Source organism: Molothrus ater, chromosome 13 (genome assembly GCF_012460135.2).
Source record: "Molothrus ater isolate BHLD 08-10-18 breed brown headed cowbird chromosome 13, BPBGC_Mater_1.1, whole genome shotgun sequence".
Taxonomy (NCBI): domain Eukaryota; kingdom Metazoa; phylum Chordata; class Aves; order Passeriformes; family Icteridae; genus Molothrus; species Molothrus ater.
In genome coordinates this window covers 8993764-9011270 of record NC_050490.2, presented here as the reverse complement: position 1 = coordinate 9011270, position 17507 = coordinate 8993764, and the positions used below count along the sequence as shown (strand labels likewise).

The 17507-nt window shown below is 40.4% G+C and overlaps 1 protein-coding gene across 1 annotated transcript in view; it reads left to right on the top strand.

The window, feature by feature from the left end:
* Positions 1–12472: 12472 nt before the first annotated feature.
* The window catches only part of DMXL2 (Dmx like 2), a 47603-nt gene continuing 42568 nt past the window's right edge, over positions 12473–17507 (top strand). Inside the window, 1 exon segment of the mRNA XM_036389828.2 lies at positions 12473–12585. Within this exon segment, the coding sequence (XP_036245721.1) occupies positions 12499–12585 (87 nt within the window). The 5' untranslated portion in view covers positions 12473–12498.

Below are 17507 nucleotides of genomic sequence, written 5' to 3'. Positions count from 1 at the left end.
CTTCATAAAATACCCACATATTTAGGGTGCATTAAATTTAAGCAGATGACTAAGTGGGAGTGCAGACTCTCAGGAGGTCTGTGTTTTCCTGAAGATCAATACTATCTCTGCCTCAACTCTGACTGAATAGGATTCAATTTAGCAAGCAACAAAGTCCTGCCACAGAACAACAATACATGAAAGTAACTGTTTCTATGCAATCATTCTGAGAACAGAGCAACCTAATTAATTGGTGTCAAATAGAACAACAAAGCCAATGTGCTCCTAGGGTAAAAATCAAGAGATCCTTTGTTATCATTTTTTATCAACTGATACTAAAATCCAGCACTGACAAGAACTATTCATTGTGCTTTGTATTTCTGTGGGGTTGATCTGTAAGTGAGGTTTAGAGGTGAGATTCTATAAACTAGTTCTTTTTTTTGCTGCCAGTAAATTAACTTTCCACTAGCAAAGCTCTATTTTAGTCTGAATAAAGCAAATTAATTAAAAGGACTTCCTTTCATCAGGTTTAGGAAAGGGCTTTTGCAAGTGTCAGGTTGTCAGCTTTCTAATCACTTGACAAATGATAAATCACTCAGGACAAAATATCAACTTTTAAAAAGTGTTTTCAGTATTAAAAAAAAGGATCTAGTTTCTACCAGAGTAGAACTGTATTTAACATTCAGTTTTCCGAGTACAATACTAAATAGTTCCTTTGATTCTGTATTGGCTGTGAAAACATCACTTCAAATATAAAACTACTGAGATCGGGTTTATCATTGCAGTTTAAGCACTTCCTTTTCTCATTAGTAATTCTGATTTTTATTCTCTTTGATCTTTTCAGTCTGAAAAAAGTAGAGCATCAACCATTTCCTTGATTCTTGAAAATTATTTTAAATGAATCAATTTTTTACTTATTTTTCACAATCATTCTAGAGTACATTAAGCATTAGAAATAAAAAAACGTTCCATTCACAACGATATACCTCAGTGTAGTTTTATGTCATCACCAGCAGCTCCATTTGTTCCATACATCATTCCAAAGTAGTCCCATCCACATGAAAGCTACATTATGTCTTCTGTCAGTCAGCGTGTTTCTTTCCTTTTCTCTCCTATTCTGTGATTTCATTTTAACAGCTGATGGCCGCTATGCAACACAATAGGGTCAGAGCAACAGAAATGTAAAGTATGTGTACACCAACCATTTCTGTATGTTACTGCTTCCCCTGCCACTGGAACATCCAGCACGAGGCCCTCACTCCAAGAAACCTTGCAAGATGACACAAACAGAAGCAGTCTGGTCAAAATAAAGCACAGATAAGTTAACAAAGTTATCATGCAATTTCGTCCATACTTATGTTTTTCATTAGCCATTAAAGTATGTTGGCTACATTTCTATCAAAAAGGAAAAATATACTGTATGTATAAAGAAAACAGAGATATAGAGGTCAATTACATACAACAAAGGGGTACCACTGCACATCCACTAAAGTCCTAAGAATCACTTTGGAACAGGTTCTTTCCAAATACATTTTTCTTCATTAGTGTATCAAGGAAGATCCTCTGGGATCAGAAAAAAGGCTTCATAACTGAAGGTTCTCTGGCATCAGTCCATTCCAAAAGAGCAAAAATGGCACAATTCTGGAAAGAAAGAGAGCTAAAAGCCTGACTGGTACTAATAGAGAAAACTGAAGATCTTGTCTCCCTCTTGAGAATAATAAGTTTTCAACATAGGAAGACCTATTCCTAAACAGCGATTCTGACTATTTAAGTTGCAAGACCCTTATATATTCTACGGGTATTGTACTCTTTCACTCTTATGGATGGGAGGGGAGAGGGTTTGCAGCTATCTATGTCCCTGGATAGTTCCTTTAACTTAAAAAAGCTTGTAAAACGTCTCAAAGGCTTCTGCTGTCTCTCTAGACATCCATTCTGTCAGTATAAGTCCTTCCTGAAACATAATGTTATGTGAGGCTACCTCTGAGGAAGCTTAGTCATTTTTCTAAGGAAGCTACCAAAGCATTCCTTGGGAAATTATTCTGATCTATTTTGCAAGATTAGTACTTACTAATTACTAGCAAGGAGGGGCAGATAAGAATTTTGGGACACTAACCTAGAAATTGAAGAATAAATGTTTGAGAACAGAATAACTGAGAATTAAGCACACAAAAAGGCTGGTTTGTGGGTTTTTTTGGCTAGCATAGATTGTCAGAATACCACCTTGCACACCTTGTTCTCTAAGAGTTAGTAGAGGAAAAGAATCCAGCATTTTTCCAGCCTCCACCCCTTCACTTTGATTCTTCCAGTAGATATTCCATTCCTAGACTAATCTTCCTATTGCTTGTTCAACTATGGGGAGGAGAGGATTTAATGAAAGTTAAATTCTCCTTTGATCAGTTACTGTAATAACAAGATAAAGAAAAATTTAGTGATTTCTTTTTAGGAGACATGTTAGGTATTTGAAATAAAAAACATAAGGTGTGCTGAAACCTGAGATGGAAATACAAGTGAAAAGAATTTTCAATTACATCTCACTGAGCAAAGTAACCACTCTGAAAAGCTTCATGAGACATTTCTTATGTCCAGCCTCACATCTGGTGAGACCAGTGGTGGTTTCTACCACTGACTGGACCAATGAGTCAGAGGCTCCTCTGTTGCCATGACAAATATTTTACCAAATGAATCACAGAACTTACTCACAGCTAACGCCATCTGGCAGAGCTCTGAAACTCGGGTGGTTGTACTACCCTGTGGATACAACCCTTGCTAAATACAGTACCAAAGACTATTTCCCTTCCCTCTACATCCACCTAGCAACTGAAGAAATTTCTGAGCCATGGAAAAACAAAGCTCCAAACACACCTGAATATTTTTGCTGCCTTTTTGTAGTAAATGCACTGTCCTTGCAAATTAAGAAAAAAAAAAATAAAAAACAACCAAAACCTAACAAATTATTCACACTGTCTGCACTGGCTCGTCATTTTTTCTCCCACTCCCATCTGTTCAGTTTCACTCAGCTGGAAACAAGAGAAAAAGCCAACAACATTGAGGCACTCTGTTCCTTGGGAGTTGGAGCAGTCAAGAGCCAAGAGTTTTAAAATGGACTCCTATTGCAGATATGTTTTTAAAGTGCATTGACAAATTCTACAAATATTGGAAATATGTCTTTTACTACCAAAAAATTACGAATTGTATTGCCAGGTGAACAGGCCTGTAAAATGCATATAACACCATAATTCCCCTAGGCCTTTGGGCTCTATAATGCAAAAGATATTACCCATAAATATCTTTCATGAATTTAAAAAAAAATATTAGAGCTCATTTTAGTCTCTGCAGTTGGAAGTGAAAAGTATTCCTGGTGTTTTTCCAGCATCAGCTCCCAGATTTCCTGTTACCCACTTTTGGGGGTGGGAGGAAATTACATTTCAAACAGTTCAGTGTCTAGTACTCAAAATAATAAAAATAATTATTATTTCACATTTCTTTGAGGTTTTGAATTCCTGTTCAATAGTTGTTCTGGTTTATTTCTCAGTAAAATGTTTCCATTTTCTTCAGAACAGAGATTCCACTCAACAGCCAGGTCTGTAAATTTATTTGGGTTCTTTACATTAGTACAACTGCACAGATGGAGAATTTACACTGGTGCTAGAGGTCTAAGCACCCAAGCATCAAATTAAGCTGTACAAACTATAATAAATAGACTGCAAAGTAGATTTATATCTACTGTCTTTCTTGGGGATGGCAAGAGCAAACAATCCTATCATTTGTAGTGCTGATCCAACTCTCCTAAGGATCTCTCCTTTTCAACATTATATGCATTTATTTAGTACCAAGAATAATGGAAATAATTAAACGTTGTGTTGGAACTGGGCCCAGTACCATAACCAAACGAAAACCCCTTTGTTGCTTTTGAGCTTGTGAGCATTACTTTGACACAAAGCAGGCCAGATCCACAGTTTACCTAATCCACTGCTTTCAGGAACAGAAATTGTACCATGGTGTTTATTTACTAGTAAAAAACTGTTGGAACAGACAGAAGTTCATCCTGGGTGTCTCCTGCTCCATGGATCCCCAGAAAGAACAGGCAGAAGGTCAGCTGTACCAACTATTCTACTCATTGCCAGCAAAATACTGACAGATTCTTTAGCTAAGTGAAAGCTGATGGCTTCAAAACAAATTAATGAGGCACAAAGAAGTGTTAGGATAGAGAAAAATCAGAGAGCATTTGAATATCAGAATATAATTCCTATAGATATCACATGCTGTGCATGAGATCTTTCAGCACAGTTCAGTAGCCCAGCACAGCTGGTGCTCAAACAGATCTTTGCAGTAGAGTATCTGACACTAAGTCTGAGACCCTCTACAAACAGACCACACCACAGACTTAGTTGAGTTGCACAGCCAGTACTCAAAATAAAAATGTTTTAAATAGGTTATTTGGCCAAGAATAATGGCAAACACCATCAGTAACAAACACAACAGTAATTGTAATTATTCTATTTGATCTGCTTAACACTAAAGATGAAAATATAGACTGTCTGCTAACAATGACTACAAGGTTATTCTGTAATGATCCCTTGTGGTCACCTCATCAATAAGATATAAAAAATACTCTATGATCCACATAACAAACTGCTTGTCCTGCTGCCCTAATTACTGCAATTATGCATTTGCTGGAAGCGAGGGGGAAAAAAACATGTTGATGAGATATAGAAAAAAGTATTTACTTAGCAGAGGCTCCTTCACCTAAATTTGCGATTTCCATGGAATATCAAAGTACTGTGAATAAAGACACAACCTGAATTCAGAGATAATAAACATCCAGAGAAAAAACAAAAGTTTTTCCACAAGTTTTAACATAAGCAAAATGATACCATTTTCTGCTTCTCTTAATGTAGCAAATCTTTGTGAACAGATGGTGTGCTGTGTGTGATGCAGTGGGCAGCATTTCCATATCACGCTGCTGGCAAATATCACCACCATTTAACTCATTTATTCCTGTGCACACCCTCACAACACATGGACACATTGCTACCTGTCAGAGGTGCTCAGCACCTACCATTTGAGAGTAGTTAGTGCTCAGGTCTGGCTTCTCCCAGTATTGTACCCAATGAACAGCCAGTTTTTTCATTGCTCCTTCAACAACTACAAAATTAACACTGTCCTCTGCTTTTCAGGCAAAAGCAGATAACCCAAACTCAGCCAGTCTAGTTTAGAAAAAAAAAATACTGAGGTCAAAAAAACAGCTGGTCTATGCTTTAGGCTGGTGAAACAAGAGGAGGCCCTTCTGTGAGATGAGGTGTGACATGAGGAGTGCAGTGAATAAAGCCTGTCCATGGCTGCCACCTCCTTAGTCCCCTTCTTGCTGCCCTGCCACAGCCCTTGTGACATCAACCTTCTCTTTAACAGCATCACTTCCACTAACTGCAGGTACTGACATCCATTCCTCTCCCGGGCCAGACTTTCACCACAGTTTTACCAACAGTGGGGGCCTAAATAAACCCTCTTCTCCATGCCATCCAGAATTTCCTCAATGTATACAAGTGACTTCAGCACTTGTTTAAACTGAGTTAGGGAATTCTGGAGCTTAGGGAGACAGAAAGGGGAAAAGGGAAACTGATGGGAGGGTGGGACATGAACCAGGAAAGCACAACAAAATCTCAAGGAAATATACATAAAGTTTAGGAAAACCTGTACTCTTCCCAGCAATCAATTCACTGGCAAAATTATTTGCTTATTTAGGCCCAGTTTTCACCCTTTATTTTGCCCTAAGGTACACAACTGGATAGCAGAGTGCACTTGCAGTGTATTTGTTGCAGAACATAATTAACCACGGCCAGAATTACATTCATTTCTCATATCCTGTGTGCAGCTGTAGGATGAAGAGAATGTCTTCCACAAACATACATCTTTATTACAATCTCAGCATTGTCTGCAAGATCAGAACACACAGTTCACATCCCAAAATAACCCTAGAGATTGTCAGTACTATATGATATGAAGAGCAAAGCAAATTTCTTTTACGTGTACTGCATCATCCTGCAGATCTGCTTAAAGACCAGAGAAAATCCACAGGTTCCTCACCAATGTATTGACACAGGAACGAGCAATCCTCAACTGCACTGAGAAGCTCCAGTTAGAAAACTCTACAGACCTCTCACATTCCCTGGAGAGAAGATACAAAGAACTTAGTTGTTGCACATATAATCCTTTTCAAAAAATATTCATTGTCAACAGTTACTTGCTTTTCATTATTTATTACAAGTAATACAAATCCCAAATAATTCAGTCACCAGTTTGAAACTATGGAGTCGATAGAGCTTTGCATATCACCTGTCAAACTTACTGCTACCTCTTAGAAACCTTACATGATTCATTATTTATTTTAGCAACTGAATACATAGATAGCACTTTGTTCTCGAGCTATCCTCCATAGATGCCATTTTTAGAATACAGCATATACCTTAAATATTAATGTTCTTTATGTACTATTGCAAGAAACTTTCAAAGGCTTTTCTATGCACACAAATTATGAGCAGGTGTTAAAGATCAGCTGCAAGGCAGTCAATGAAGTGGGGGGGGGGGGGTGTATGGAATTTTAAAAAGATTTTTAGTTTTCCATTTTCCAGAAGACTTTGTATTTTCAACTTTTTACTCTGATTGGGAGGTGGAGGAGAATATCAGACTTCTATACAGCCCCAGTTATTATTAACTACGTGGTCTGCTTTATATCCCCAGCTTTTTAAAAGTCAATTAGCCATAAGAAACTCCCTCAACATCTCAAAATAAATTTCCACACTAAGCAAAGCTGAGGAGATGCCTCAGAGTTATGATAGTGAGATGGAATATTGATAACTACTTCACTTCAAGTGATTCATATCTGTCCTGACAGACTGCCTGGAAATGCATAAAGCAAATAAAATACTTGTGGTCTCCAAATTACCCACAGCAAACACATTCATACAGCCCAAGCCACAGCCCATAGAGATAAATTGCACTGCTGAGCTCAGCTCAAGAAAATGCCAGTGAGTTAATTAGCAATTGTTCAGCTTGAGAGTTTATGCAAGAGACAGGAATAGTTAAGAGTTAATGATTAGAGCCTCAAAAAACCAAACTAAACCCCAGCAACTGGCACAGAGTGTTTCAGTTGCACCTAACTGTGACATGTTGCACAGGGGGCAAATTCAGTCTTATTTTGCACAGTTCTTTTTGTAATGCATTCCCTGTACAGACAGGAAAACTGAGATGTTCCAGGGGGCACTTGGGAAAACCTAGCTAAGTACTCAACATGAGGTGTTGATTTCCAAAGCCTCCGCTGAGCATCTAAAGAACAAAACAAATAAACAGTGTGGATACATTTCCACTCTTCTTCCTCACCAAATGCAAACATACCTTTAAAGACAGCATTGATTGGGTTTTAATATTGCAAACAGAAGAATATAATAAGAGGTTCACAGTGACTTTCAGCAGCTAAATGCACATGATTGCACATGTTATTTGCATCAGCAGTTCAAAGGAAACAAAACTGACAGCTATAATGTTACAAGCTTGGTTGGTTTTACTTCAACTTAAAAACCCATACAACAACCTTCAGAAGCATGAATAATATTACAACAGCCTTAAGGTAGTTAAAGTCTTGCCAAAAGTGAGTATTGAAAATGTTGTATTAGGATGCATTCAGGTACCTGCAGAAAATGTTAGGCAAAAAGCCCATAGCATGCAAACATGCAGATCTGCATGTTTGCAGATCAGCCTATATAGGTGCCAGGAAAACTCAAGAACAGTACCATATGGAAAGCTAAAAGAAAATAGCATAGGAGAAAAATTCCACCCTTACAGATTCCTAATAACACCTATAAAGTGAGGAGGCATCCATAACAGGGCACCTGGAAGTTGAAGAAATGCCCAGTAAAAGAGCTACCAAAAAAGCAACACAAACCTAAACTCATAAGAAGCTTTTAAAATGTCAAAGTTTCTTACAAAGAGTTTTAAATTCAAGCCTTTCTCAGCAGCATTGTTCCTGTGATGCTTGTAAAACTGCTGGTGTTGACGACCTGACTGTGCTTGACAACAGTCATTAGAAATTTATAACTGGAATCTTCTTTTGGGATCCTCCAGTTCCTGGATGGGAATTCGCTCTGTAAATTCATGCAACACCTTTCATTACCTCCTTAAGGACAGAAACATCTGCCTCTGAAAAGAAGAATTGAAATCCTGAGTAGAATATGACTCAGAATGCATCTGGGATTTGTGGTTTTTGCTCCCCAATAAAAGGGCCAGGGAAAATTCCCCAAACACCTTTTATATGCACCTAGTGCCATCAGAAAACTCAGTCTGAATGTTTGTTTATGTATTAGCAAAGTTGTTAGTGTGTAATTGACAATAAAATTTGTCATTCTATTAAGTCATCTTTTAGAGTGGAGGCTGAAGTACATGCTGCATGAGCTAATGCACTTGAATAAATTACATGTGGTCATTTGTGACTTCATTGGAGGGATTCTGTTTTCCAGTTGTTTGGAAGTCATATTGAAAGGCAGGATACACAACTGATCAGAACTGAAAGGGAGCAGAGCACTAACTATTCTACTTGAAGAAAAACACGTACATTAAAATAACAGTGCCTCCTACTATATATTAGGATCCCAATGCTCTGAAAATTATTCTGACCACATTTGTTCAGTAAAAGGTTCATTAAACACCTCTACAGGATACGCATTTAACAGAGAGCACATGAATCAATTCAGTCAACAAAACTAGTTAGCACTTAATCCTGTCATTAAAGTCCAGTCATGCCACATATCACTATTAGAAGTAATTTGTGCTGACTCCATCTCTGTTTTCTTAACATCTAAGTAGTTACAACTGAACAATCACCAAATAACTCAATCCTATATTTTTCTTCTTTAATATCGGATTTGTGAGTGTTTGTGGGAATTATAGACAAGAAAGTTTCAGAGAGGGAAATATTTAGACACCTATGCACTGCCAAAAGTGTTCAGCACTTAGATACCCCTAGGGAAGCAAGACTAGCAGTTGCCATGAACTTCAAAAAAAACAACAAGCAAAAGCTGTGTTGTAGCAAGGTCTATTCAGGAGTACAGTAGAAGTGACCATCCCTCTTGGGTGAATGAATGCCTTCAAAGCCTTCTAGAGAAACACACAGAGAATGAACAACAGAAATAAACAACAGTTTACATATTAAGATCATTCTAGACACAATCTTGTTCAAACAGTAATAACAAAGCTAGAGAAAAAGAACACGTTGCAACTCAAAAATTAATAGCAGAGAACAGATATCACAACTTCTAGATTTAAGTACATTATTTTCTCCAAGCTAACACCTGAATTTGAGTTCTAGAGAAAAACAGACAAGTAGCTGTTCCAGAGGGAAAAATACACTTTGTTCAAGTGTACCCAGAGAAGATTTGAGACAACCATTAAAAATCGTGAGGAAAATATTCACAGAATCATAAAAATAGAGAGATTCTGATCACTATTTCTTGTGGAATGGTAAAGGCTTTCAGAACCACAAACCCAACTAAGTGGCTGAAACAGGGGATGTTCTTCAAATTTCAAGATACCAAGGCAGCATTTCACCTTTGAAATAAAAGGCAGTCTCACATACATATTTATCTAGCAGAATGCCTCTTATGAGCATTTCTTTCTCTAAGCTGATCTCACTGTGAAACCTTTTGAAATTTCTGCCTTCCCATTAAATACTCCACCTTTTACCAAAAGCAAAACATTTCTCCTAGCTCTTACCCCTAAGCAAAACTAGAAAAATTTGTTAGATTTTTTTTTTTTTACATAATGATGACTTCTATATAGAAACATATTTACTTCTGATTACTTTTCTTCGCTAAGTGAAAACTCTGCTTCCTATAGCAAATGGAAGCAGTTATTTCTCCATAGCACCTATGGAGTTCAGAGTTTGCTCTCCAAACTTGGATCCCTTTCCTCTGCCTCCCTCTCTCTCTGGAAGCAGCAGAAAAGATGACTGAAGTCTCAGCTATGGAACACCTCTAGATCTGGACCTGGAGAAGAAAAGGCAAAGCTGTACAGTCACCCACATACCTGATGCAGACAGCCTCGAGAGGTCATCCAACTCATCCCACCAGACCAAACCAGGAGCAAAGTACTCCCAGCCTCCCTAACACCTGCTTAAAACACCACCTAAAGCAGCTCCAGCTGTAGCTTATTAGCATGAATTAAACAGACCTTTGATTGTATGCAGCAGACGCTATCCTGAGGTGCTGGAAGTTCTCTTCTCACAAAGTCAAGCCAAAGAGGGAATTCCTGGGCAAACAGACTCCACCAGAAGGACTGCAGGAACTTTTGTTTAGAGTTAAAAACAAAATAAAGTCATAGAATAAGGCAACAAGATGGTCAATAATTAAAGGGGAGATTAAAAGATTGAAGGCCCCTTACATATTTTTACTATTATTTTACATTTATATATATATATACATACACATGGAAGAGAGTGTTTCATGGTCTCACATATAGAAACCACAGTCACACGGACCAAAATTTACTTTAATATAAGGCATTTAAGTCACTAATAAGGAAGCATGATTTCAGGTGGGTAAAACAATCTGTCAGCAAAACTCAGGTGAAAATGTTTGCTTTCAGGAAGAATGTGGAGGCCTTATCTGCAGATACTTAGAGAATGACTCTTGCTCAAAGTTCTGTGTACAGAGGTAGCCACGTTTCCTCAGCCACAAGAGCTACAGTATTCTCACCAGGAATACTGAACTGAAAACCAAAACTCTCTCTCATCATGTCTGTACCTAGCAAGACTGAACCAATCATGCAGGTACTTCTCTGAAGACTTCATGCCACCACAACCAGGAAAACCCTTTCCTTTAGATCATGTTGCTCATTCTTATTACAGCTGCCAATCCAAAAGCCAGCTGCCCTTTTCAGGCATTAGCTGGACTTCATTCCACTCATTAAAACAAACAAACAAACATCTCAACCAAAAAAAAAAAGCCCCACAAAGCACTTTTTGCCTTTAAGTCCTGTTGCAGGCATTAAAAAACAAAATCTCACTCAAAATAAAAATCAGTTGTAAATTACACTTCTTACATGGAAGAGCCTTCAATCAGAAAAGTTATGGAATAGTGAGCTGAAGCACACGAACATTAGATAGTTCTTTCACGTTTAACCAGGTCAACTCAAGATCTAAATAGTTTTTTTCCTTTTTCCCTTTCACCTCCTTTTCCTTTTTTCCTTTCACCAGCTAGAGACACTGTGGCCTTTTTAAAGGGATTGCCTCTAACAAGCATGGGAGTAGACAAATTCTGAAGTGTTCATAAGAATGTGTTTTCCATCCCAATGTAACTTGACTTTGTGTTTATTTACCTCTACCCTTTGAGCAGCACTTAATTTATGTGGTATGGGATGTACACTTTTAAGAAGCAGTACAAGTAGGATGAATCTTGTAGCCTTGACTCAGGCAATACTGTCATAGCCTTCAAAGGAGTGGGAGCTTTGCAGCTTCAAGTATTAGCAGAGAGACTACTCTATTGACCTAGGACTGGAAAACAGTGAATTTTCCTTATCTCATGACACACAGCACACAGAGTATTTTTATTCCACCACTCAGAGTTTAGAATCCCTTCCAAGAGAGTTTCAGGATCCAGTCTCCTCCACACCTCTGAGACAGAGAAGGACAGTCATACTTAAAGGCTTTAATTTCCCAGAGTGTTTGGCCGTTATTACAAATAAAGCAGCAAAAGGCTGGCGGTATTTTCTGTGAGGTGCACGAAATTCAACTGAACACGTTAACCAAAGTCCCCTCAGTGCGGGCAGGTCCCGGCCCCGCTGCGGGCACTGCTGGAACGACGCTGGTGCATTCCCGAGAGCATCCCAAGCTCTCTGGGACATGACCAAATGAGAGGAGCCCTTACGGAAACCAACCAATCCACCCTCGGAAGCACTATATATACACAGATGTATATGTGTGTGTGTACGTCTAACTACCGAGCGGCAGCCGTGCAGCAGGCGCGCCCGCACCTGCCGGGCTGAGGACACGGCTCCCCATGAGCGCCCCGCCCGCCGCGCTCCCGGGACACGCCTCCCGCCGCCCCGGGCCGGAGCAGCGGCGGCGCCGCCGCAGCAGCCGTGCTCCCGTGCCTGTCGCCCGAGAGGCGAGTGGGGCCCGCTCACCTCCCGGCGCCGCGGCGTCCGTGCCCGCTCGGGGCCAGCCCTCTCTCCTCACGGCACCGACTCCTGCCCGCCCCCCTCACCGGCCCCGCGCGCTCCCTTCACAACCCCCCCACCGGCCCCGCCCGCGGGCACGCGCACAGCCGGGCCCGCCTCCCGCGCGCGCAGCGGGCGGCGCCCGCGCGCGCGCGCGCCTCACCTGATCCGGGCGCTGCCCGGCGCGTGCGCTGCCGCGCGCACCCCCCTCCCGTTCCCCCCCCCCCCCGCCCCTCGCCGGCCCTCGCGCGCGCGCCCGTGGAGCCATCCGGGTCCCGGCGGCGCGGCGGGGCCGGGGCCGGGGCCGCGGCCGCGATGCATCTGCACCAGGTGCTGACCGGAGCCGTGAACCCCGGCGACAACGGGTACTCCGTGGGCAGCGTGCAGGACACCCCCTTCACGGTAACGGGCGCCGCGGCCGCGGCCGGCCTGGGCCCGGCGGGCGTAGGCCCGGGGACAGCGGAGGGAGGGGAGCCTGGCGGGCGGGGGGCGCTGCGGGACCGGCGGGTCTGGGGGCGGCCGGGGATCGCCTGGCAGCCCTGGCAGCGCCCCGTCCTCTGTATCAACCGGGGAAACCCCCCGGTGTGTGTCCTCAGATTTCGCTGGGTGCTTCCGTCTGTCTTTATTTTTTAATTTTTTTAAAATATATTTGGATGTGCTTATATCTCATCTGCAAAGCGCACAGAGCCAGTTGCACTGGGGCTCTGACGAAGCCTGCCTGCTACTGATGAGCGTCTGCCTTCCATTACTGAGCCTGATAAAACACAAATTTGTCAAATGCTCCTCTCAAACTGGAAAAGAAACAGGAAAAGACGATAAAGAGACACACTAAGTGAATTTCGAGAGCCCCGTAGTTTATAAAGCAATCTGTTTCTCATTCACAGGTTATTTTTGTTTATTGACAATTTCTAATGTCAATTTCACTCCGTTAGGTTATGTGTGCTTGGTATGCTTTGATTTTAGTGAGTGATCAGTTTCTGCAATGTTTTCCTGCTGCCTTCTAATCAGTATCTTATTCTTTAGGTATCACTTGTCTTACTGCATTTTATAGTAAAGAGATTATCCCAGGCACAAACCAGTTCCAAGCAAAATGATGCAGAGCATCCTTTCTGGTGTAAGATAAACGTCAGCAGAGTCGTGAAACATTTAAAGCTTGCAGTGAATTATCACAAATGTCTTATTTCAGTAATGAATGCTGGAGAGTCTTAAGAAATAAAAGGTGCCATGTTTGTCTTTATTTTCCTCATTCTGCTGCTATGCAGCCATACTGTTATTAAAGGGACCTCTTTTACTTTTGATATTTATATAAGAAGTCATTTACTCATATTCACATTCTAATGTGTTTCTTTTTACTATGATAATTTGAAAAGTCAATCAAATAGTATTATGCAACATAACTTTATGCCCATTCTTGTCATAGCTTTGATAATATCAGTAATGAGTCATAATGTATATTGTGGTTTATACAATAATTTTCCAAGACCAAAGGTAACATCTTCCAAAATGATGCAGGATTGCTTGGTAGGATTTAAATTATGGAGCTACATATAACAGACCACACTGTTTTTTCTGGCTGCTGTATCCAATTTATTTGTAATACAGCAAACAAGAACTAAAGAGATAAGTATCTTTTAATATGGACTTCCATAGCTGTAACTTTCTTCTTTGCTTTTTCTTCATTCTCTGTCTTCATGATATTATTTCCTGTTCTTTTAGGTCTTGATCCTAGAGTAAACTGTACAGTTAAAAACTGCCTTCAAACAGTTTGAGGTCTTATATCCAGATTCTCAGGAAATTGGTTACCTGTGTGACTTGGTAGAATCATCATCTACCACTGACTGCAGGCAGTTCATTAGTGCCTGACCTCAAATTCTGTCAGTCGACATCACCTGTATGGACAGAGCTTTGTGCCCCCAAACCACTGGGCTTCAGCTCAGATCCTGAGGCAGGTTTTGCAATCAGGTGACAGAGCCTGACTCTGCAGACATGCTCTGAAGCCCCAGCACCTGTCAGGCACTGGCTCACAGCACCAGCAGGGCAGGGAGAGGGCAGGAGGGCAAGGGAGATTTGCACAGCACACTGTGACTCCCTAGGTGTCTGCAGGAACCCACAGCTGTCTGTAGGAACCCATAGATGTCTCTGGGAATCCATAGGTATCTGCAGGAATCCATAGGTGTCTGTGGGAATCCACAGGGCTGTGGCACAGGAGCTGCTGTTTGTGTGCACATGTGCCCACTCACGTTTTGGTTGGTGTTGGGGCGTTGAGAATGCGTGAGAATGGTTCAAAATTGCTACAACTGATTCATCACAGGCACTTGAAAACACAGCTTTTTTGTGTGCAGGAATGAATCACTGCTGTTAAAAATACTCTGCTTAACAGCAGAATAATGGTTTGAGTATGTATATATATGTACCCACTAGTTAATAGGTTTGGAAGTATTTCCCTTTTTTCTTGAGGAGGAGTAGGAGAAACTTCCTCTTAAGATGAATGTACTTTAGATGCCCAAGTCCAGCAATCTTAGCATTCTGAGAGAAGAAACACATTTTCTTCTAACCTGATTAGGGACGTTGCAATTCTCAGGTTCTTCATTCTTCCCTTCTTCTGTGGTTTGTCCTTGGCTTGTTTACATGACTCCTTGCTGGGGATAAAGGTAAGCTTTTAATTTCCAAGTCGGTGTAGCTAGAGTAAGATGATAACACAGTCTGCCTCAACTTTTTTAAAGCTTTGGTTAAAGTCATCAGGTATTCTGAGAATAAGACAGGGAAATAATTATCCCACTATTTTTCTCCTGCTAAAACCTGCTAAAACAAGTATTAGCAGCTCCATAAAACTATAGATTTCCAAAGAAATAGAGACAGGTGTCTGTAGGTTGGCTACAAAGGTTTTGTCAGTGCTTATTCTGGAAGATGCAGGGTCCTTTCCTCCCTCAGCTCCCACATCTGCCTGCCACAATCCTGACAGATATCCAGGCTTTCCCAAGGAAGGGCTGAGGCCCAGAGATGTGTGGTGCCTGCTGGATGGTCTGGTAGAGTGAGTGATACACAGGAAAAACTGTTGGAAGGGTGATAACAAGCAAATAATAATAAAAAAATAATGTTATCTTGTACCAGACAGTCTCCTCAGCCTCCTTCATCTGAGCTCTGGAAAAGACACTGCTTAAGCAAAGGGTCAAAGTACTGAATGGCAGAAATTCTGGGAATAATTCTGTGCACTTTTCAGCTTGCTGTTAGTTCATGTTCTCATTTTAGCAAATATTGCTAGCTGTGTTCCACAAGTGAGTTTACAGAAGGTTGAGCTTTAAGCAGAGGGCCTTACAGCACACCCCCTGCCTTGACAGAAGAGGTGCTTGTGCCTCAGTCTAACTGGTAGCTAATAAGCTTTTAAAGGGAGTAAAATGCATTTTTCAAACCACAGCTGATTTCGTTCAGCTTTTGTTCTGAAAGAGCTGGTTAAGCAGCTACAACAGAATGTAACTGTTTCTAAGGTTAGTCTGGGTTTAAAAATGAATAGATAAAAATAGCTTTGTCATTTACCTAGAGGCTGGATTCTTTCTGTAAGTATAAAAATTTCAAGTGTCAGACAAACAGGAAATAATATTTACTTCTGCACTGATTGTACAAAATACAAAACTATAAACATTCTTAATGAAAAATCAGGTCAGATTTTAGGGATATCTAAGAACTTTACTGATAAAACTGAGAAAAAATTAATTTGTTAGTTTTCATTTTTGAAAAGGACAAGCTTCTTAATGTATTTCATGCCAGTATTGACACTTGGCCTGGAGCTGCATGGGGTGAATTCCAGAAGCTGTTGCAGATGAGTTTCCCACACACCTATAATTTTTTTAATCTCATTGAAACCAGCAAAACCTTCATTCACACAGATGTCCACAAGATACAGCAACTGAGAATAGGTTTGCTCTGCTGTGTTGGGTTCTCCTACTTTTTTCACTACTTCATCCTTCTTAAAACACTTGTTTGCAAATCCCTCTCAGTTATTTATTACTATTTACATATATCTATATGTTCTGCACTCTTTTTATGTAAACTGGATTAGAGATGCTTATATCTGAATCCTTACTAAGTTTTCTTATCTCTGTATGTTTAAGCATGTTGTAAAGTATTTAATCGTGAATTTGTCTGAAACGTCAATTGAGGAAAGCCTGTTTTACAGGCCATGGGCTACTAGTAAGTTAGGAGTTGTTTCTCAGTTATTTTGCTAGTTTGCATTAAGTGTATGTAATTCTAGAAGTACTTGGAAGGAGGAGGGGGAGGAAGTGCAAGTGTTGTCCATTGATGAGAGCTTGGAAACAGTTCAGGATTCAGGTGTCTTCATTGCTGAGTGGAAGGTGGAGGAATTTCTGCCAGAAACTTAAAGATGAATGTTATTTTACTGGAGTAGTCCTTTAAGCTCAGTACGGACTTTCAGGTTTCAATAGATGTTTTAATTTACGTAATTTTAGATGTTTATGAATTTCTGGTTTTTAATAGCACTGATTCTTTTTCTTCCACATCATTTACCATCTTGAAATGCCTCTGCATCCCTGATAGTACACACAGGAGCTTGAGGACTTGTGTTTTATTATTCTTATGCCAAATTTGTAAAGAGTTGCAGGTTATAGAAAGAGAATTTTGTTGGCTTTTTATACGGAGAGAAGTATTTGTAAAAGGAAAAACCAAGAAGAGCCTGTGAAGGAATAATTGTTTCCCTGTCTCTTAGTTCCAGAAGCAAACTGGAAAACATGAGCAGCTGAAAAAGACAGAAGCATGTGCTGCTTTCATATTATCTGAAAACTGAGGATATAGCATAAACTGTTAGACTAGGACACAATGTCCTACTTCTGTGTGGTGCTCCTGCATTCAATTAAAGTTTTGTAATTGTTCATTTCAGTGGTCCCAGATCTTGACAGATAGAGCAAACATTGGCAAACTACAGCTTATTAATTGCTTATGGATCCTGCAAGTCATCCTTGCATTCTGGCGGTTTTGCAACTCCATTTAATTTTCTCCTTGAAGTTATCAGTGACATTAGAAATGGAGGTTGGCAGATACTCCATGTGGGTGGTTCTTACTGCACTTGTTCTGTTCAGTCACTGCTCATAATTCTGTTTATTTAAGAGCTCTGTGCTGCTCTCATCCATTACTGTATCTCAGTGCTGTATTTTTCATCTTTCCTGTCTGTATGGCTTACCAATTTTCCATTCCTTTTATCAGGCTAGGCAGATTGTCAGTCTGCTACCACCAATATTGTGGCCTCTGTTTCTCTGGCAGGAGAGACCTGTGGTGGCACAAATGACCTCATGAAGATGTTGTCAGCTGAATCC